We start from the raw sequence: 21,136 nt of genomic DNA on the forward strand, positions 1-21,136 counted from the left end.
CCTATGTGAGAATGCTGTTCATCGACTACAGCTCAGCATTTAACACCATAGTACCCTCCAAACTCGTCATCAAGCTGGGTCTCGACCCCGCCCTGTGCAACTGGACTTCCTGACGGGCCGCCCCCAGGTGGTGAGGGTAGGTAACAACATCTCCACCCCGCTGATCCTCAACACTGGGGCCCCACAAGGGTGCGTTCCGAGCCCTCTCCTGTACTCCTTCTGTACTTCACCCACGACTGCGTGGCCATGCACGCCTCCAACTCAATCATCAAGTTTGCAGACGACACTACAGTGGTAGGCTTGATTACCAACAAAACAAAGGAGATGATCGTAGACTTCAGGAAACAGCAGAGGGAGCACCCCCCTATCCACATCGACGGGACAGTAGTGGAGAGGGTAGTAAGTTTTAAGTTCCTCGGCGTACACATCACGGACAAACTGAATTGGTCCACCCACACAGACAGCGTGGTGAAGAAGGCGCAGCAGCGCCTCTTCAACCTCAGGAGGCTGAAGAAATTTGGCTTGTCACCAAAAGCACTCAGAAACTTTTACAGATGCACAATCAAGCGCATCCTGTCGGGCTGTATCACCGCCTGGTACGGCAACTGCTCCGCCCACAACCGTAAGGCTCTCTAGAGGGTAGTGAGGTCTGCACAACGCATCACTGAGGGCAAACTACCTGCCCTCCAGGACACCTACACCACCCGATGTCACAGGAAGGCCATAAAGATCATCAAGGAGAACAACCACCCAAACCACTGCCTGTTCACCCCGCTATCATCCAGAAGGCGAGGTCAGTACAGGTGCATCAAAGCAGGGACCGAGAGACTGAAAAACAGCTTCTATCTCAAGGCCATCAGACTGTTAAACAGCCAGCACTAACATTGAGTGGCTGCTGCCAACATACTGACTCAACCCCAGCCACTTTAATAATGGAAAAATTGATGTAAAAAATGTATCACTAGCCACTTTAAACAATGCCACTTAATATAATGTTTACATACCCTACATTACTCATCTCATATGTATATACTGTACTCTATACCATCTACTGCATCTTGCCATCTTTATGTAATRCATGTATCACTAGCCACTTTAAACAATGCCACTTTTATATGTTTACATACCCTACATTATTCATCTCATATGTATATACTGTACTCGATACCATCTACTGCATCTTGCCTATGCCGTTCTGTACCATCACTCATTCATATATCTTTATGTACATATTCTTCATCCCTTAGTTTCTAAATGTACCAATCTTAATAAATGTCTCTGTCCCTCGCTCTCTCTCGCCCTTTCCATGTCTTTTGTAACAAGCAGCCATATTGTTGTCAGTCTGCTAGGGACCTGTTTTAACGTATTAAGTGTATATGTTTATCCTGTGTTACCATTTAATTAGCTAGTAAATAAATAATTAAACCAATTTGTGTAGTACTGAATCATAAGTAAGGCTCGGGTTATTGCAGATGCAAGGAGGTTACGACTGTTCAGAATGATGATATGATACGAGGTTATGATTAATAAGTTGACTGTTTATAGATGTGATAGGTAAAGACCTTTTAGAGTTTAATTCGGGAGATGGTAACTCTTTAAAGAACCGCTCTCGTGGTGCCCCAAATCCTAATGAGTTAATTCTTACATTATAAATTTAATCAGGTAACAATTAAACATAGTTATTTGATTAGATAAATAACAGTCTTCAGATTAATGTTAAATTCAAGTCACAACAGTTTTAATAACAGGTRCGTTACCTTGGTTAAATAATGACAGGTGTGTTAGTTACCTTGGCGGCATCCTGCAGGCTCTGGAGGCGTGTCTTTGCGCTCTGCTGCAGCTCCTCAGTGCATCTGCTCAGTTGTTTCACCTGCTGGCTCCACCCCTCCGTCTGTAGCACCTCCCCCAACTGCCCTTCCCTTTCCCCCATGGCCTCCAGATCACCATGGAGACCACGRCACTCTCGCAGCACCGCCTGTCACCATGGGAACACAGAGCGGTAGAGATAGAAGGAGCGCTAAACAGACATCACTCAGGCTATGGACAACACTAAAGAACCTGACTGGCTGCCCTTTATGTCACTCAATAATGAGACACCCACCTGGTGGGTTCTGATTTGATCCTGAAGCTGAGAGGCGGAGCTCCAGATTATGTTGCCAGTGACCAGGGCCTCTGCTTTCTCAGCCCAGCCCAGGAGGAACTGCCTCATCCCCTTATACTCCTCCAGCTGCTGCTCTGCCTGCTCAGCACACAGGGTGGGACATGAGAAAGGAGAGGTGAGGAGAGAGGAGAGGAGGAGAGTGAGAGACATACTCCTCTGAATATCGTTGTCATCGCCATATAATTTTTTTTATTTTATCGTTTAGCAGATGCTTTTTTCCAGAGTGATTTACAGGACCAATCAGGGTTAAGTGCCTTGCTCAATGGCACATCAACAGATTTTTCACCTAGTAGGCTCAGGATTCCAACCAGCAACCTTTTGGTTACTGGCTCAACACTCTTAACCGCAAGGCTACCTGCCACCCTATATGTTAGGAAGTCATGCTACCACAGCTTATTGCCTAATGGAAGAGTTAAGATTGATGACAGATATGGATTGACATCTGACCTTGTGTAGTTGGTTGGCCCGTTCCTGGGCCTGTTGTGTGGTGAGGCGCTGGACCTCAGCCAGTCTGGACAGGGCGTCTCCCAGCTGCTTACACAGTAGAGGGTTCTGGTCCCCAAACTCCTGTACTGCTACAACCAGCTCAGCCAGGGAGCGACCACAACCCTCACACTCTTCACACAGACACTAGAGGGAGAGAGAGGGAGAGAGGTAGAGGAAGAGGGGGAAGAGGATGGAGAGAGGGAGAGAGGTAGAGGAAGAGAGGGAAGAGGATGGAGAGAGGTAGAGGGGGAAGTGGATGGAGAGAGGTAGAGGAAGAGGGGAAGAGAGGGAAGAGGTTGGAGAGAGGTAGAGGTAGAGGGGGAAGAGGATGGAGAGAGGTAGAGGTGAGGGGGAAGAGGATGGAGAGGGTAGAGGTAGAGGAAGAGGGGGAAGAGGATGGAGAGAGGTAGAGGAAGAGGATGGAGAGAGGTAGAGGTAGAGGAAGAGGGGGAAGAGGATGGGGAGAGGGAGGAGGTATAAGAATCCCATCTGGAATATTTCTCACAGAAGTGAGGCAGCTTTTGAAAGCAGGGGGGCAGCTCTTGTCATTCCAAGTCTTCACTAATAGCCCTATAGACCAATCATTAACCTCAATGTCTGAAAATGTATTGCCAGTTTAATGAGGGCTAATTACCTTGGTTTCCTCCTTGGCCTGCTCCAGGTCGGTAGCCTTCTCACTGATCTTCAGAGAGATGGTCTTCAACTTCCCCTCAATGTCCTGCAGTCTGGAACTAAAGTCCTCCTTCACATCTCTGGTCTGCTGCACCTCTCTCTCCCTCGACTGGACCTGGAACAGTCATGGCAGATATTAGAATGATAAAATATCCATGGACATTTATAAGGGTGCCATAATCTCCTATTGAACTCTAATTTGTCTCATTATTATGCCACGACACATTTCCTAAAAGCTTGTGTCAGAGTGCCCCCTAGAGACCAAATGCAAGAAGAACCACCAAAACTGTCAGACCCACAGAGTATCTAGGTCTAATCTAAGAATATACATTTGAATTACAACAGATTTATATAATAAGTAGTATAACTAACTAACTTTTTAACTAACTAACGAAGATCACCCATAGACAGAGTATGGAAGCCAACACTAGTTCCAGAGGGGGAGGGTACCTGGTCCTCAGCGGAGCCCAGGGCGAGTGTCACCTCAGCCAGCTGCATGCTCAGTTCAGAGGGCAGGGCTGTCTGGAGGTCCTGGTACTTGTTCTGCTGCAGCTCCACCATCCTCTCCACACTCTGGCGCCTACTGATGACCTCACCATGGGCTGTCTGTGTGATAGATTGACAATAAGTGTTTACTACTGGCTGCAGACTTTTTGGATAAGGTAAAAGTGTGTCTTTAAACAGGTCAAGCGGTCTGTGTGTGTGCGTGTGTGATTGTGATTGTGAGTCTACACACTCGTACCTCTAGCTCATGCAGCAGTGAGTCCAGGTCAGATGAAGGGCTCAGTAGCAGTCCCCTGGTGTCCTGGATCCATCCCTTCACCAGTCCTAGCTCCCTCTCCACATCCTCCCTCTCCCTCAGCTCCTGCTGCACCTGGGCTCTGCTACCACGCACCTGCAGCACCAGGCTGGGGACACACATGACATAAGATGATACCTCATTGTCTTATTACATAGAAATTTGATTTTCATCTCAAACCTCCTTCACCGCAACACAGTAGCGATAATTTAGTAGAACCAATAGAATATATTTAGCCATAGCACAAATGCAGAATTACCCCCCCCCCCGCGTTTACCTCTCATACATCTCCAGCATACTCCTGATCTCCTTCAGACAGGGTGTCTCTTCTCTAGTCTTGTCAGTTTTCTCCATCTCCATTTCCTCTTCCTCCTGGTCCTCTCCTATCAGGCTGAGTGTGTGTTGCCCCAGCAGGGCCAGGGCTGACTGCTCTCTCTCCACCTCCAGGCTGAAGGAGTCATGGTATTCCAACAGGTTCTGTAGCGCCGCCCTGGTGGCTGCCTTCTCCACTGTGCTGTCTGGCACACGAGCATGAAGGTCTACTGACACAGACCGTACCTTCTCCATCTGAGGACAGAGGCAGAAATATTTCATGCTGAACAGAAACATGTCAATAGAAATTCAGGAAAGTTTTTTAGTAGAAATGTATATTTTGTGACATGTTAGCCAAGGTACTTGTTAAGCAATTGTTAATTAAGTTACAACAGTGTACTGATTAGGTTAGACCAAAACTCTGGAGCTCGGTGGTTACTTCTCTCTTCTAGTTCATTCTTTCTTTAAGTCCTTTTGTGTTGTCCTTGTTCTTCCTGTTGTGGTGCATAGAACCAGCCACAGGAAACTGACCCAGTCATTTATAACGGTGATGTCATGTCCAGTTGAACAATGGCCCCAAAGAAAGGCCCCRGGCAACAAGAACACGTCACATCAAAGGATGTGAGCATTTCCTATCTGATGACATAATTTCCTGTTAAGGAGTAGTGCTTTGTGGGAGCCCTTGTGAGTTGGAAGTGGATGGAAGGCTTTGGCGGGAGCTCATCGCTGGCCTGATGCCTAGAATTACATCAGTGTACACCCACTGAGTAGTGGCTGTATCTGAGCTAACATCCAACAGAAGTGACCTAAATCCACAGCAGTACGAATTCTTAGAGTAACTACTGATCTCAGAGGCATAAAGGCTGAGCCTCAACCCACTCCTCAAAAGTATCAACAAGGGGAGCACTGTTTTATGGAATGTATTTGAAAATACGTGGACTGAAGCTGTTAGCTGCTGAAAACCACAGGTAGCCTAAAGTGTTCAAATTGCCAATGTGCCTGCTGGAATACTACATATGTGAACCTACAATAACTACATTTTCCCAAGCTAATATACACATACTGTATGTTGATATAGACAGATCTCCTACCTTCTCCCTGAAGCTCCTCCAGTCCCGAGCTGTGTCCTCCAGAGCTCTCTCCTGGGCTCGCGCCACGCTGCACAGGCGTGTCCAACGTTGCCATAAAGATGACACAGAGTGACCAATAGCAGCTTTGCTGGACTCAGACCCAACCAGAGCCAAATCTGTGGCCTTCTCTTTCAGGCCAGTCAGGGTGGGTTCACACCCATCAATCAGAATCAACAGAGACTAGAGAGATGAGACGAGAGAGGGAAGTTTAAGTTGCAAGAAGAGAAGAAGAGAGAGAGAGAGAGAGAGAGAGAGAGAGAGAGAGAGAGAGAGAGAGAGAGAGAGAGGAGAGAGAGAGAGAGAGAGAGAGAGAGAGAGAGAGAGAGAGCAGCAAGAAATCAGAGGTCAGAACTTCCACAAATTTACAACAGAAATTACAGAAATTCAGTGAAAGAAAACATTGATAATAAGTCATAAACAGTCATAGCTTACCTTGTAACTCTGGAGTTTGTCCTCAGCTTCCTGGCTATTGGCTGCCTTAGCCGAGGGGAACGCAGTCATCATACTTCCTGTTTCATTCATCTGTCCAATCAGCTCCTCTCTCTCCGTCTGGAAGGAGCTCCACTGAGCAGCACAGCTACAGATGACACATTCATTTTAGAGCAGTTAGATTCTGTAACACATGCACGCACCGCACACTCACACCATGTGAGACCTTACCTCTGCAGATCCTCCCGGTAACCCTTCAGCTGCTCATTGACCTCTGACCCCTTCTGTCGCATTACCTCCACACCTTCTTTCTTTCTTTCACTTTCTTTCATCTCCTTCGTCACTCCCAGCCCCACCAGACCATCCAGCTGAGCACCCAGGGTCTCCAGCTCATCTAGTTTAGCCATGAAGGCTGGTTCCTGGGCTGAGATCTCCTCCAGCTCCCTGAGGCTCTCTGTCTGGTTCTCCAGCTCTATTCCCAGGGTGGTTCTCTGGAGAAAAGCCCCAGCTTCGTCAAGCCACTTGCGGGCTGACTGCTGGRTGGATTGGTGTCTCTGGACCAGGGACAGAGTCTGATCCAGGYTCAGCTAAAGTCCACACAAAATGAATGAATGTGTTGGATTTTTCATTGGAAAGTAATCTATTCCCAGTTAAAAAGTGCTTACTGTATGCCAAAGGTCAAGAGGATAATGAGTAGCAACCACTCACTCACTGCTAATGAGAGAATGTATCAGTTATCAGGGGATGAATGTATCCAGGATAAGGAATTCACTAGGAGGACAGATTAAATCATCATGAGACTACTCAGATAAATAACTGAACTACTTATCGCGAGATCATGACAATATTAATGTAACTGGTCTGTTATGAATGTCCTTTCAGACAAAGCCAGACAAAATATTGATAACATGGGGGAGAGGTTATTACAGATGAGTCAGATCATCAATGATAGACTAGGTTTATGTAAAAACAAGGCTCCCTTTTCAGCTACTTCAGCCAACAGTTATGATTTACARCATCGTAGAAAAACAAGATTTGATATCTTATGCTCATTTTTAACATTATCTTTAGATCCAGTGTGTACACATGCATTACACAATAGTATAGTACATTTACCTGCTTGGTTCTAAGTGCTTGTTGGACGTCAGCCCTCAGTTTAACCAGCTCCTCCAGGTTAGCCTCCACATGGGCAGGACAGGCCTCATTTCTACTGCTGAATCTCTGCTTCTCCCTGCTGCCCATGGCATCTGCTACCCTCAGTCTGGACTGCACCTCTTCCTCTACCACCTTCAGTCTCCTGACCTCCTCCTCTACCATCTCAACTTTCACCTCTRGAAGGGTCAGTGGTTCCCCAAGCTTCTTCCTCAGACTCTTCAGCCAATCTGATGTCCGCCCAATCTCTTTCTCAAATTCTTTGTCCTTCTTGAGACAGTTTTCACATTCTGTAACACAATCTTTTACTTCCGACCTTACGGACTGCAACTCTTTGTGATGCGAGGTCACTACCTCTCTGGAGGCCTGGATGGCGGCAGGATCACAGTTCAATCCCAGGTCTTCTGTATGTTGGGTGAGTCTCTCCAGGTGAGAGCCCATCCTTTCCAGATCTTCCAGCAGTGTGTAAAGATTTGTCAGTCTCTCTGTGCCACCTAATTTGGTGTCTGAGTCTGACTTCATTCTAGTGAACTGCTCTTTCACTGACTTCAACTCAGAGTCTAGTTTTGCTGATGTTGCATTATACTCTGCCAATGTTTTCAATGAGTCGTCAAGATGTTTCAGTCTCTGGTTAATGGTCCTCTTCAGATTGTCATGGAGGTTAACCAGCTGTTCTGTCTCCTCAGCATGGCATCGTTGGCCCCTGCTGAGAAACCCCTCAGTCTTCCTCCTCAGCTCTCTCACCGCAGGGCTGAGCTGAGCCAGGCTTTCAGACAGATCTCTATGGTCGTCACGGAGATGAACAACTTCCTGTTCTTGAATACTGACTGTCCGTATCGCTAAACCGTCTAACTGCTCCTGAAGCTCCTCCAATGCTCTACAAGTGACGTTGAAGAAGCAGTCGTAGTCCTTTCTCTCTAGGATAGCCTGCTGGATCCTGTCCCTCTTCTCTTTGGCTAACGCTAGGATGCTGTTGTATTGTTGAGGGAGGGCGTTGAGCTTTTCGTCCAGGTAGCAGTGGTCTACCTCGTTTAGCGAGGGGAGAATCTCCTGCCCCACCCTCTGGACGATGAGTAGGAGATTCTCGTATTCCGACGCCTGCTCTAGAACGTTCTGGAACTTCGCCAGTCGACCCTGTAGTTCCAAATCGTCATCAGCGTTGCAGGTGAAGTCAATCTCGGGGAACGTAATGCCATCTGCCCGTCTCAGCCAGTGACACGTCCTATCCAGGTCGACCTTGAAGTACTTCCTGGAGGTCAGGGCTCTGTCCAGGTCCTGCAGGCGATGGGTGGTTCTCTGGAAGGCCGTCTCAAAGACCCTCTGGAGCTCCTCCAACCTGGTCACGGTCTCCCCCCGCTCCTGATCCGTGGCGTCCCTCTCCAGGTCACGACCCTGGGCCCACAGAGAGGCCAACTCCCCCTGGTAGGCCCGCAGACCGCTCTGGACCCCTCGGCACGTCACCACCTGCTTGGTCAGGTCATCAGGGAGGAGAGCCACGTGGTCGTCCATTAAAGCCTTCCTCTCCTGCTGCTGGACCCAGGACAGAGCCCTCCCCACAGCCTGGAGGAACTGGGTCCGCTCCGTGAAGGCCTAGAAAATAACAATCACACTTTTTATTTAAAAAGCACTTTTCTTTTTTGTCATATTTTTATTTGAGTGCCTTCAAATAATTGAGATTTAAACCACCATTCCATCAGTCCACAATTTTAAGGAGAGAGCAGGTTCCACATTATAAAAAAATGATTCATAAAACTACTAAGCACTACTGCAGAAAAATGTATAAATAAAATCAAGTGTATGTAAATTAAAACAAGATTATTACAGACATGAAAATCAAAATGACTACAAACCTTGCTGAGGTACTTCCTCCGCTGGCTCACCCTGGCCCCCAGTGCCTCTACTTCTCCCTCGGCCTGGAGTACCAGCTCCTGCAGGCGTCTCCTCTCGCTCAGCCCCAGCCTAGAGGCCACGCGCTGGGCCTCGCTCACTGCCTGGCCCAGCAGCTGCCCCCGGGCCTCCAGCTCCACACACACACTCAGGTGGTCGAACAGGAAGCTCTGGGCCAGGTCTGGAGGAGGGCTGGTCTTCAGGGCTGATGTTAGGGCAGGACGCTGCTCCTCCATCCACTCCCGGGCCTCCCTCAGCTGGGCTTCCACGCGACCAAGGTCCTCCAGAGTCTGGGAAGAGTCCTGGATCTTCCCCTGGATCAGGCTGTCCAGCTGGGACCAGCGCTTCTCCAAGTGGCCCACCTGGACAAAGAAAAGTCTTTAGTAGAAACTCATGGATAGTTATTCAGAGATATTGTTGGCAGTGCTTAAATATTGATCACATACATTATCAGGAAAACACATGCAGGATAATAAAGTGGGAATTGACCTAGGTTTTACCAAACTGAAGGGAGTTTTTACAGCACCTGTTGTTTGACCAGCTCCTTGTCCAGCAGGCTGAGGCGTGGCAGGACAGCCTGTCTCTGGTCCCTCAGCTCCTCTAGAGTTCCTCTCTGGTCCTCCAGGTCACAACACAGCTTTCTCAGAGCCTCCAGGTGCTCACTGGTGCTCTCTGTGTCCGCCCTGAGACACAAACATAGGGAGGGGGATAGGAAGAGAAGGTATTACTGTATGAGTCCACACTTTGAACGGTGTGTGTGTGTTTGTGTGTGTGTGTTTGGCGTGCGTGCGTTTGTGTGTCCAGCTTCGTCATACCTGGCCAGGTAGTCCCACTCTCTGGACACCTGGTGGAAAAGTTCCTCCACGGCAGCCACACAGTCATGATACTCCCCGCTCCTCTGCATGTCCTCACCCCTCTGCCCCTCCAGCTCCTCAGCCCTCTGCCCCAACTCCTCCCAGGCCCTCCTCAGACCTCCCATCTCCTCCAGGGCAGGAGAGGACTGGCCCTCCGTCAGCCCAGCCACAGCCTCACTCAGCTGGGTGACGTCGACCTGCCTCACTCTGAGCTGCTGGAGGAACTCCTGATAGAATGAAGATGGTATTAGTATTGTACTGTCAATGCTTTCTGCTCAGGTCATTGTGTTTGACTGGTAGACTGTTTTAGAGCCAGTAGCCATGAAACAACAATGCAAGTGTTGATCTATCCATCCATCCACCCATCCATCTGGTCAATTAACACCTAAACCATTACACTTCACAAGTGGTCACCCATCCATCCATCCATTCAGTATAAATAAGCTARCAGATGACTACACCCAGTACTGACCTGTGCCTGATCCAGTTGGTTCTGGGTGATCTTGGGCTCCAGTTCAGCCGGTCTCCTGGAGAGGTTCTGCAGCTGCTGCTCTGTCTCTCTGAGTTGAGCTTCCAGATCAGCCCGCTGCTCCTGAACGTCCCTCCAGCTTTCTGCCACCTCCTCACACACCAGCATCCTCTCCTCGATCTACATACACAGGGGAGACGGAAGCTTTATGTCTGAGGTATGTTAAGGATTGGAATGTTGCATAATGCTTGAAACACAGTATTCACTGGTAATCAGCCGTACAGTTTGTCAGCTGATGTTTATTGATTGACATTGTAATGCCATATCGACACATAGAAACCAATGTCCGGTCAATACATTCCCAATGCAGTTTGTGGCTGTGGCTAGTGAACCGTACTGAGATGTACTCACCTGTAGTTTGACCTGCTGGATGTCTTGGGCGGTCTCCCTCACCCTCTGCTCTGAAAGGTCACAGGTAGAACACACCAGCTGTAGGTAGGTACTGGCCTGCTCCTGGAGAGTCCGCTCATGCTTCACCTGGACAGTACAGCAGGTGAGAGACCAATCAACACGTAAACCATTGCACTTCAGGAGTGAATGGCGCTATTCAATTGAATACGACCTTCCCATTTGCAATTGCAAACGAAGTATGAAATTATATACATTATATAATGTTAATGTGTTATATATAATAATTATAAAAATAATAACATATTATACATGATTAAAACCCTAGTTCACCAGTTCATACTGTAATCCCAGTTCAGTATATCAGAGTAGGCATTGTATCTAGCTACTGTTTTGAATAAGCCACTTTGAAAGTATGCCAGCCAGATAGGTAATAAGTGTAGTGTTGGTGAGTGACCTGCTGTAGCGCCTCCTCCAGGCTGAGAGGGAGATGTGCAGTTGGCTCTGGTTCCTCTGAGACTGACACCAGCCAGGTCTGACACTGCTGCAGAGCATCCTGCAGACTGACATGCCTCTGCAACTCACGGTCCAAACTCTGGTACACCTGGGGGAGAGGGAAGGGAGAGAGAGAGTGAGAGAGAGAGAAAGAGAGAGAAAGAGAGAGAAAGAGAGAGAAAGAGAGAGAAGAGAGAGAAGGAGAGAGAGAAAGAGAGAAAGAGAGAGAGAGAGAGAGAGAGAGAAGAGAGGAGAGAGAGAGAGAGAGAGAGAGAGAGAGAGAGAGAGAGAGAGAGAACAAGAGAGAACAAGAGAGAAAACAAGAGAGAACAAAGAGAGAACAAGAGAGAAACAAAGAGAGAACGAGAGAACAAGAGAGAGAGGAACAAGAGAGAAAGAGAACAAGAGAGAACAAGAGAGAAAGAGAACAAGAGAGAAAGAGAACAAGAGAACAAGAGAGAAAGAGAGATAGATGGATGAAAAGATAGAGGGGTAAAAGAGATAAAATCGATGTCTATCTAAATCAAACAGATTCACAGTGAGTAGTACCTTCTTCTACATTGCAATGCCCTGGCCTGTGCCAGGAAAACTATTGTAATGGATGGAGAAAACACCCTATGAAAGACATTAACACATTTCCATAAATCAAAAACCCTTCTATTCCCAAGTCCCTTTCATAAACAATAAACGTCTGGCTGGTAAATAGCTAAATAGTGTTTTGTTTGACAGGTGTTGAATGCAGAGGCGTCGCTGCCCTACAGGGGAGAGAATAACAGCAGGACATGATTGACATAGTTAATATGAGAGCCCTGAGGGGTATGATCCGTGATAGACATGTGTTGGCACAAGGCCTGGCATGGTTGGCAGCAGGGGTACGAGGGTTGGCAAGGTGGCTGGGTTAGAGGGATATAGGCCTGGGAGTTTGGGACTAAGTTGGCAGGCATGGCATGGCATGGCAAGGCTGGATCGGCAGTTGTAGAATTGGCAGAAGGGTGTTGATAAAGTGTGGCTGGATCACACGGGTTAGCAGATTGGCTGAATAGGGCTGTACTGGGAGGTGAGCTGTTGACAGTGTGGACGAGCGGTATAGGGCTTGCCAAGATGASAGAGTCGATTTGGCTATTTTGGCCAAGAGTGATAAAATCAAGTTGACGGGGAGAGCAAGGAGGGAGAAATAAGGTAAGATTGAGATAGTGGCTTGGCTGGTACTATTGGTCTGTGTTGGCATTGGTGGTTGTGCTCTGCTTTGGCGGGCCTTATTTGGCAAGGAACATTTGGTTGGCAGTCACGGGCTGTCTTGGGAGGAAGGTTTAGGTGTTTGTATGGGTTGGGATTAAGTGAGTGGCTGGGCTACTGCAGTGTTGATGGAGAGACTATGTTGGTGTGTGTTGTAGTCTGTGCACAAAATTATATATATTAGCCTCATTATAATTTGAATTGAAGGACGTCTTAATATGGGTACCCCCCCCCCCCCCCCCAGTACTCACTCTCTGTGCCGTGCTGCAGATGGCAGAGTAGCTGTCTCGGGTGCCTTGCTGCTGAGCCTGGACCTGCTGTCTCAGCCTGCTCTGCACACGCTCACTGCAGCCCTCCACCAGGTCATCTCCCCTCTCCTTCAGCCCAGCCAGGCGGTCCTCAAAGCCTGCTATCTCCTCCATGATGGCCTGGACCAGGGGGGAGAGGAGGAACGGAGCCAAGCACTCTTTGGGTTAGTGAGGGGTTTGGGGTTTGGTTGAAGAACATGGTGGACATCAAATAGACAAGAGTGCATGCTGAGCCAAAGGATCAGATTGSATGGATGAACTTGAGGGTAGGTCAAATCGAATAAAGAGAGAAAGAAATGTGGCTATCATACAGAGATATCTGTGTCCTGCTCATGAGATAAAAGGATGAACACTGTTATTACTTGATTGTTATAGGCTAGAACCTGGCATGCCTAAATTAGGTGATTCAGGATGGCTTTTCAATAGCAAATAAAATAAAAACACTATGAAAAAGCCATTGGATTAGTGTAATTAATAACACTGTCTGATTTGTCACCTTGTGACTGGCCAGCTGCTGAGTGGCTGCCTCCAGGCCTCCGCCAGCTGCGGGGTCAGGGGTCACCATCCTGCTGGACATCTGCAGCAGCCACCTCTCCACTTCCTGTAGCTCCACGTGGTACACTTCCTGCTCCTTCACCTGGCCCTCCAGGCGCTGCACATGGGCCTGAGACACACACATTGTCATTCACACACAGGCCCACAAACACACGTCGGTAGCAGTCCTAGCAGTGACCATAATAGTGATTATCAAACCAGCAACAAGTCTCAACAGTGCTACTATATTGTAGCAATAGTACCAACAGTACCAAGTTACTAACAGTAATAGCTGAAGTAGTCCAGACATCCACTGTATTGGTAACCATTATACAATAGCACTCAGAAAGCTGTAATCAAAGTCCCATTAAGAGGACCTGGTTAAAGTGGCACTCCAGTCTCCTTTTCACATCATGTAACACCTGATTTACTTAACAAAGGTACATCTCAATAGTTGGTACAGGTCAGACAAGACATGGCACAAGTAGGGGTGGGGGGGGGGTTCCTCTTTTGTTCTCTATTGCTACTCTATTGTTCCTCAAGCAAGGGGGAGACTGATGACATCACATTTGACCATCAGACCAACTCCTTGACTGCCCTACTCCTGGAAGTTTGCAGTAGTCTAAAAAACATGACTTTTTACTCTTTAATGTGTGTACTTTACTGTATTTATACTTGGGACGTCTTTAAAAATCCATCAGTAATAGTAAATCCTCACAGTGGCAGCGTTGCAGAGCTCAGTGTAGTCCGTCTGTAGTCTGTTCATGTTGTCTCTGATGGAGGGGTACTGGACTGAAAGCAGCAGAGACTCTCCCTTCTCCACCACCAACCTCACTGCCGAGTCATGGGACTGGACCGTCTGCAACAAGGCCTGGTGGAGGGAGGTAAGGAAGGAGGGAGACCGTTATGCTATTTAGGGTTTGATGCCTTTATTTTTTAACTGTAGGAYCAACAAAGTATATGGCACATCTTCTCCATTGAATCAAAGAGCTGAGGGTGAGGGGTTACAGAGGTACCGTACCTTGTACTTGGCCAGCTGTGCTCTCTTCTGGTACAGTTCAGCTTTAGGTTCCAGGGGGGCACTGAGCATGGCTCTGGTCTCCACCACCCACTGGGCCTGGGCCTTGTACCTGTCCTGGAACTCCTTGGCCAGACACACAGCCCTCTCCAGGGTGCAGTGCTCCTGCCGCAGCCCACCGGCTAGCTCCTCCAGTTGGGCTAGCCTGGCCTCCACCTCCCCTCCCAGCCCCTCAGCTCCAGCCTCCTCCAGGAAGCCTGCAGCCCGCTCTGCCCGCTCCCTGAGGGCCTTGAGCAGGCCATGGCCCTGCTGAAGCTCAGCCTGGAGAKTCTGGAGGAGAGAGAGGTCATAGAGACACAGAGAACGAATGTGTGATATGTTTACAGTACTGTATACCTCAGTGTACACAGTGATGGAATCTATASAAAAAGACATGAAAGAGAATTTGTTGAAATAGTGTGTGTGCATGTGTGCATACTCACAGACATGCATGAATACACACACAATTTGTAATAAGTTCTAAACAAATACAATTGGATTGAMTGTCAATAGAAAAAAAGACAGTTGCCAAGATAATTAGGTTTGCCTGCATGTAAACTTCTACACAAACGCATTTATTTTCATTCCAAATATTCTCAGCAAGTCTCACATTCATCTTGTATGTGTGATTCTAGCTACATTCCACACACCAACACACATTCCTTTGTTCCGCTAACAACCCTGCTATCCCGGCCACCTGGGGTTTCACCGACAGTGTTTGAGAAGCTCCACTTTTCCTGGAAAGTCTTTGAACCCGGCAGGTAAGCTGACACCTGCACGGTGAGACCCCGGTGAGACCCCGGTGAGAAATATGAAAAGAGGGCCAATTACCGGGTCCTTATAATGGACAGAGGCAGCGGGGGTTTCCACAGCAACCAACAACACACACACACACACACACACGCACACACACACACACACACACACACACACACACAACACACACACACACACACACACACACACACACACACACACACACACACACACAGAGGCACGCATGCATACACACCCCCTCTCCAAGCACATACTTTATTACTTTATTCTATAGGATACCATGGAGTTTTTATCATCACAGGAGACCTATATAATAATGGCCTCAGCTCTGCTGCTACTGCTGTTGATCATACTAACCCGGTCTGTCTCGGTCTACACACGTTCCCCTGCCTTCTCCATCTGACACACTAAACAAGATGTGCAGGTTTGTATGAGACTGCTAATAACACCAGCAGCCTTTATGTGTCTAATAATACCATGTACACACAGCTGTTGTTGGTAACTGACAAGTGTAGCTACAGTCTCCACTAGTTCCATCATAGACTCTTACCAATGTCATTGTAGTGATGTAGTGTGGAGTTGTCTATGAATGTGGCACACAGGAGGTTGGTGGCACCTTAATTGGGGAGGACGCGCTCGTGGTAATGGCTGGAGCAGAATAGGTGGAATTGTATCAAATACATCAAACACATGGTTTCCATGTGTATGGTGCCATTCCATCCGCAGACATTATTATGAGCTGTCCTCCCCTCAGCAGCCTCCACTGATGCTGCAGTGTATTAAACTGCCAGCAGTATAATTCTCATACTCAAACTGACTGTCAGCACAGTATGTTCTGTAGAGGGCTAGGGTTGTACCTATTATATTCTACAGTACAGAAAGATATTTGAATCCAAACACATTGCATTTAGCATAGTCATAAAGCTCTCTGAGAAATAATTATGGAAAAACAGCAAATTAGTCACTATGGAGATCTATAATTGGCCACATCTATGACCAATAACTGTACAAAGCCTACATCATTCTGTCACTCAATCCAGCAGGAGTGGATCGATCAGTTATGCTGATTATCACGTTAGTCTCCCCTCCTCACACTGGGTTCCGTCTAATTCCCCTGTGTGGCTGATGTCTGGTATTAGTCTGCAGTCTGCAGTGCCACCAGAACACATGTGACGACAACATGTCCTCTGTTCCTATGCAGAGAGGGAGATCGATCCCAGACATGGATTACTGCAAAGCCTGGGTGTGTGTCTGGCGGAAGGAGTCTGCTGTGTGTGTGTGTGTGTGTGTGTCTGCATGTGTGTGACTGCGTGTGTGTGTGTGTGTTGCTGTGTGTGTGTGGTGTGTGTGTTGTGTGTGTGTGTGTGTGGTGTGTGTGTGTGTGTGTGTGTGTGTTGTGTGTGTGTGTGTTGTGTGTGGTCTGCATGTGTGTGACTGCGTGTGTGTGTGTGATGCGGAGCGGGAAGGGCATTGCATCAATTACAGTGTCTGTGCCAGCAGGCTCCTGACACTGGTGCTTCTTCATCCTCTGTTTCACAGTGGGAGGGCTCTCTCTGCTACAGAGCATCCTCTAAAGCCGCTCCCGCTTTGTCTTCATAAAGACACGATCAATACACACACACTCTCTCTCTCTCCTTCCTCTTCACACTCAATATGAACTGTGACAAGTCAACTACTGCAGATATTTTGATGTTTTATGAAGTGTGCTCACGGACACTAATATATAAATCAATGTCTTATCAACTTAAGAAGAGCAACGTCAGATAAGAGAGAGAAAGGGAACTATCTTGCCAGGTCCTTATATTTAGGTACTGAATGCTTTTTCTAACCTTACATGCAAATATCTGCAACCCAAGCCAAACTGGCTAAGCAAACTTTCATGTTGATGTAATGAACAAGCACCTTATGTTGCTTGGAAAGCAAATACATTTTTTGCTGGCTAACATGGCAGATTGTAAAGAGGMTTTCCTGTGTTTCTGTACTACAATATATATATGCCATTTAGCAGACGCTTTTATACAAAGCGACTTACGGTCTTGCGTGCATGAATATTTTATGTACGGCTGGTCCCAGGAATCGAACCCACTACCCTGGCGTTACAAGCACCATGTCCTACCAACTGAGTTACAGAGGACTACAAGCTGACTGCTGTGAAACTACCTAGAGTAAGACTAATCATTTCTGTGTAATATAGCACAAGCAAGCTTAATTCACTTTTATCAGGGCACTCTAGCGAGGAGGTGTACCTCAGGGTTCTGTACCAATACCACTAAATGAAGCTACCAACTAGTGTATGCCGGGGTTCTATAGCAGAAATCTAATATTGTACAGTAAGTGAACAGAAAAGGAGCCACGTTGAACCCTACTCTACCAGGTGTGTCTGTGTTCAGTACCTCTACTTTCTTCATCTTCCTCTCCATGGCAACCCGGTCCAGAGCCTCCGTGCTGGCTGTCACGGTTCTGAAGTTATTCTGGGCTGATCTAAGCCAATCAGAGAAGGACACACAGAGTTTCTCTGCCTCCTCGATGCTCCTAAGCTCCTCCTTCAGCTGCTTGATGGTCTCCTAAAAGCAGATTGGATAAAAGAATGAGTGACATCAGACAGCTTGCATCACCCCAGAACCATGAAACTCGACACCTGAAAATATTTTTATTCCTTATTCCTTCCACAGATTTCTTTTCATGTCTTGGATTTGGATATTATTATTTTTWWAAATTGTGTTATTGACACATCATTCATTTGACAATATCTCCGTTTTTATGGGGGTTTTGACACATCCACTTGACTTAGATTGTATGGCTATGAATGAGGTCTTTTTATGGATTTGGCACATAATCCACTTGACTTGCAGATCCCGTGGCGTGAAGCTCCAATTAGCTGCTAGTGCTGAGTGCACACCTTTACTGCAGAGATGGAGACGGAGGTAACAGCTCTGTACCGCGGCCCATATGGCCACACATTTCACACAGAACAATTGTGTGTGTGTGAGCGAGAGAGAGTAGAGAGAAAGGGTGGGAGTGCGACAGAAAGAGTGAGTGTTTGTGTGTTTGTGTGTGTGTGCGTGCGTGTGTGTGTTTGTGTGTGTGTGTGTGTGTGTGTGCGTGCATGTTTGCTTGCTTTCACAAGCACACTTGAGAGAAAGTGTGTGTGTGTGAGAGCGAGAGGTGCTACTGTAGGTGTAAAAATCAATGGCTCCGCCGGCACAGCCCCTCCACTCTAGGCTCCAGCAGTGTGTGTGAGGAGTGTGAGATTGCCTTCTGTAGCGTTTAATTACAGACTAAACCCAGGACCAGAGGAGCACCATTGATTTTCCTTTAGTTCTCCCAAGAGGAGCAGACAAATAAAAAGACTGGCTTCTGAGTGTACTGGGTGTGTTCTGGGGCTCAACTAAACTCTCATAGTTGTTTCACCGCAGTGTTACAGTACAGCCTCAAGACAATGAAAGTCACTGCAACAAGATCTATTGCGAGACAACTGGGCTATGAGTGTAAATGGAATGTTATCTTACGTACATAGCCATTTTGTTCATATCAGAAAGATCAGTCAGTAGTGACTGTCTCACCTGTATGTTGAGAATCAGGGCGTGGTATCGGGCAGTGAGCTGGGTGGCTCTGGTGCTGACCCGGCTGCTGATGTGGGTCTCCTCCAGGACCTGCTGGGCCAGAGCAGACAGCCCATCCACCTCGCTCTGCCGGGCTAGCACACCTTCCTGCCACAGCTGCACAACCATTCACAGAGAAAGACAGAGTTACAATTAGATACTGTAGATGGTTTAAATCAAAATGCTGTTATTTTGACATCCCATGCCAAAATTGTACCTGTTGGTTTGAGACCATTGAGACACAGCCTAACAGTGTGAACGATCCTTCAACAGTACTAGACAGTCTCTTACCTCTCTCTATCTAACCCCTACCTGGAGCTGCTTTAGCTGGGCATCCTTGGAAGCTCTGTCAGAYCTGCGATGTCCACGGATGTTGGCCTTCCCTTCCATGTCCTCCAGCCACAGGGCCAGGCTCTGGAACCTCTGGCCCATCTGCCTGAGCCTGCCCAGGGTAGAGCCCAGCGTGGCCCTGGTCTCCCCCAGCCGGGCCTGGTAGGCCCCCCACTCACGCTGTGCCGTGTCTAGGGCTCGGTCCTCAATCTGGGGCGCGCCCCACGGAATCACCCCATCCCTGCTTAACAGCAGGGAAGAGAGCAGGGACTGGCCCTGGGAGCAGCGCTCCTGGAGGAGCTGTGGAGGAGAGGGAGAATGGAGGTAGAAAATAGAGAGGCGGGATGATACAGTAGAGCTGGGAAGATAAACAAAAAATGTTCTTTCTCTTACCGAAGCATTTTGCATACGGCCATTTTTTTCTGTGATTTTGCTACACAACGTTCCTGTAGATTGTACTACAACTATTGAGTTCATGGCACCACGTTACAACTGGAGWAGACTGTAGTATGGTTTTGATGCACCCGCAGAACAGAGCAGAGTGCGCCATTTGCAGTGAATAGGCCTACATCAAGTATAGTCTAGGCCTAGYGCTGGAAAGTACTTGTAAGGCATTGGCCTACATTTACTGATAGATTAATCAATTAGCCTAAATGGCTATATAGCAATAACATCATATTTAGAGTTAGTAATCTAGCAAAGTGTTTTGAGTTCCCACTTCCTCAGGTGGTTAAAAACATAGTCTGTAGGCCAATATGCACAAAAATCTACCGCTGAAGAGACCAAATGAAATCTGATCATTCTGGATCTTATTTTGACAGGTTGCACATCAAAATATCAATCATGCATTCCTTGGAAATGTTATATGAAATAGCTTCCTTTTTGACTCATCGGCTACTATCTCTGGAAAGAAATCATCTAGAGCCCTGCCGATAATGGAAAGTAACTGTCCATCAAAATATATTTTTTTATCATTGTATTTATTGTTATCGAGCAAAATCGTTACATTTATCACAATATAACTTTGTGTCCATATAGCCCAACTCTAGCACCTCCCAAAAAGTATTTCTAGATGATTTATCGTTATTGCAAAAAATGTGACTGTTTATCGCGATATGGATTTTTGTCCATATCGCCCAGCTCCATGATACAGTAACATACCAATATCAAGTTCAACATGATGCAGTACTGTACATGTACAGTATCAATTATTATTCTGAACCTGTCAGAAGCTCTCTGCTTTCACTATGTGTTCAGATCATTATAAAACCAACATTACATAGCTGGTCAGTGCTACAGCTCTACTATAGCTCTTCATTCAAAACCAACTGACACACTATCCGGGATCCTTGGGACGTCCCTATCCCATTGAAGTTGAAATGTAAAATGGTTAAGGTAAGGGTTAAGGTTAGGGTTAGGTAAGGGTCCCAAGGATCCCGGATAGCACTGACCCACACCAAACCAGGCATATAGTAGTCTGTACTGTACTGACCTGTATCTGCTGTAGTGTGTTCTCCAGGATGTCCACATCCCCCTCTGGGTGAGACAGAGAGCCCAGGGTTCCCTGCTCCTGCTCCAGCCAGTCTTCAAACATGTGCAGCCCCCTCTGGTACTCCTGATGGGCCAGGACCAGATCCTTAGCCTTGTAGACTGCAGCCTGGGACACGAGAGATACCATGTAGAGATACCACATGACTGGGTTACCATTTCAAGTATTGGTTCCCAAACTCTAATGGCCTCTTAGGCCTTTTCAGTTATCTTGTGACCTACAAATAAAATAAAGCTACTTCATTAAGCCATTACCCAGTCCTGGGAAAGACTACCGAGCAAAATCGTTTAAGGACATGAAGGGAAACATGAAGACAGGATTATGAAGGCTGTGGGTACCTTGGCCTTGTCTGTGATGGCGGTGTATCTCTCCTGTAGGCTGTGTACCTCCTGATGGGTAGTGTATTGTTCAGCCATGTTGGAGCCCTTGGTAGCGATGGTCTCTAATGGACTGCTATGGCTCAGGACCTCCTCATATAGAAGCTAAAAC

The 21,136-nt window shown here is 47.3% G+C and overlaps 1 protein-coding gene across 1 annotated transcript in view; it reads right to left on the reverse strand.

Annotated features, from left to right (window-relative positions):
• Positions 1-21,136, reverse strand: part of syne1a (spectrin repeat containing, nuclear envelope 1a) — a 183,201-nt gene that overhangs the window by 80,882 nt on the left and 81,183 nt on the right. The window contains 26 exon segments of the mRNA XM_070446763.1: positions 1,790-1,975; positions 2,102-2,239; positions 2,609-2,791; positions 3,282-3,434; positions 3,770-3,925; positions 4,062-4,227; positions 4,396-4,685; positions 5,522-5,740; positions 5,993-6,137; positions 6,221-6,576; positions 7,106-8,731; positions 8,992-9,390; positions 9,555-9,711; positions 9,844-10,109; positions 10,355-10,531; positions 10,763-10,888; positions 11,217-11,363; positions 12,742-12,918; positions 13,295-13,462; positions 14,051-14,203; positions 14,354-14,680; positions 17,560-17,730; positions 18,730-18,885; positions 19,081-19,398; positions 20,591-20,755; positions 20,986-21,129. Coding sequence (XP_070302864.1) covers positions 1,790-1,975; positions 2,102-2,239; positions 2,609-2,791; positions 3,282-3,434; positions 3,770-3,925; positions 4,062-4,227; positions 4,396-4,685; positions 5,522-5,740; positions 5,993-6,137; positions 6,221-6,576; positions 7,106-8,731; positions 8,992-9,390; positions 9,555-9,711; positions 9,844-10,109; positions 10,355-10,531; positions 10,763-10,888; positions 11,217-11,363; positions 12,742-12,918; positions 13,295-13,462; positions 14,051-14,203; positions 14,354-14,680; positions 17,560-17,730; positions 18,730-18,885; positions 19,081-19,398; positions 20,591-20,755; positions 20,986-21,129 — 6,669 coding nt within the window.

Source organism: Salvelinus sp. IW2-2015, linkage group LG14 (genome assembly GCF_002910315.2).
Source record: "Salvelinus sp. IW2-2015 linkage group LG14, ASM291031v2, whole genome shotgun sequence".
In the NCBI taxonomy this organism is placed as follows: domain Eukaryota; kingdom Metazoa; phylum Chordata; class Actinopteri; order Salmoniformes; family Salmonidae; genus Salvelinus; species Salvelinus sp. IW2-2015.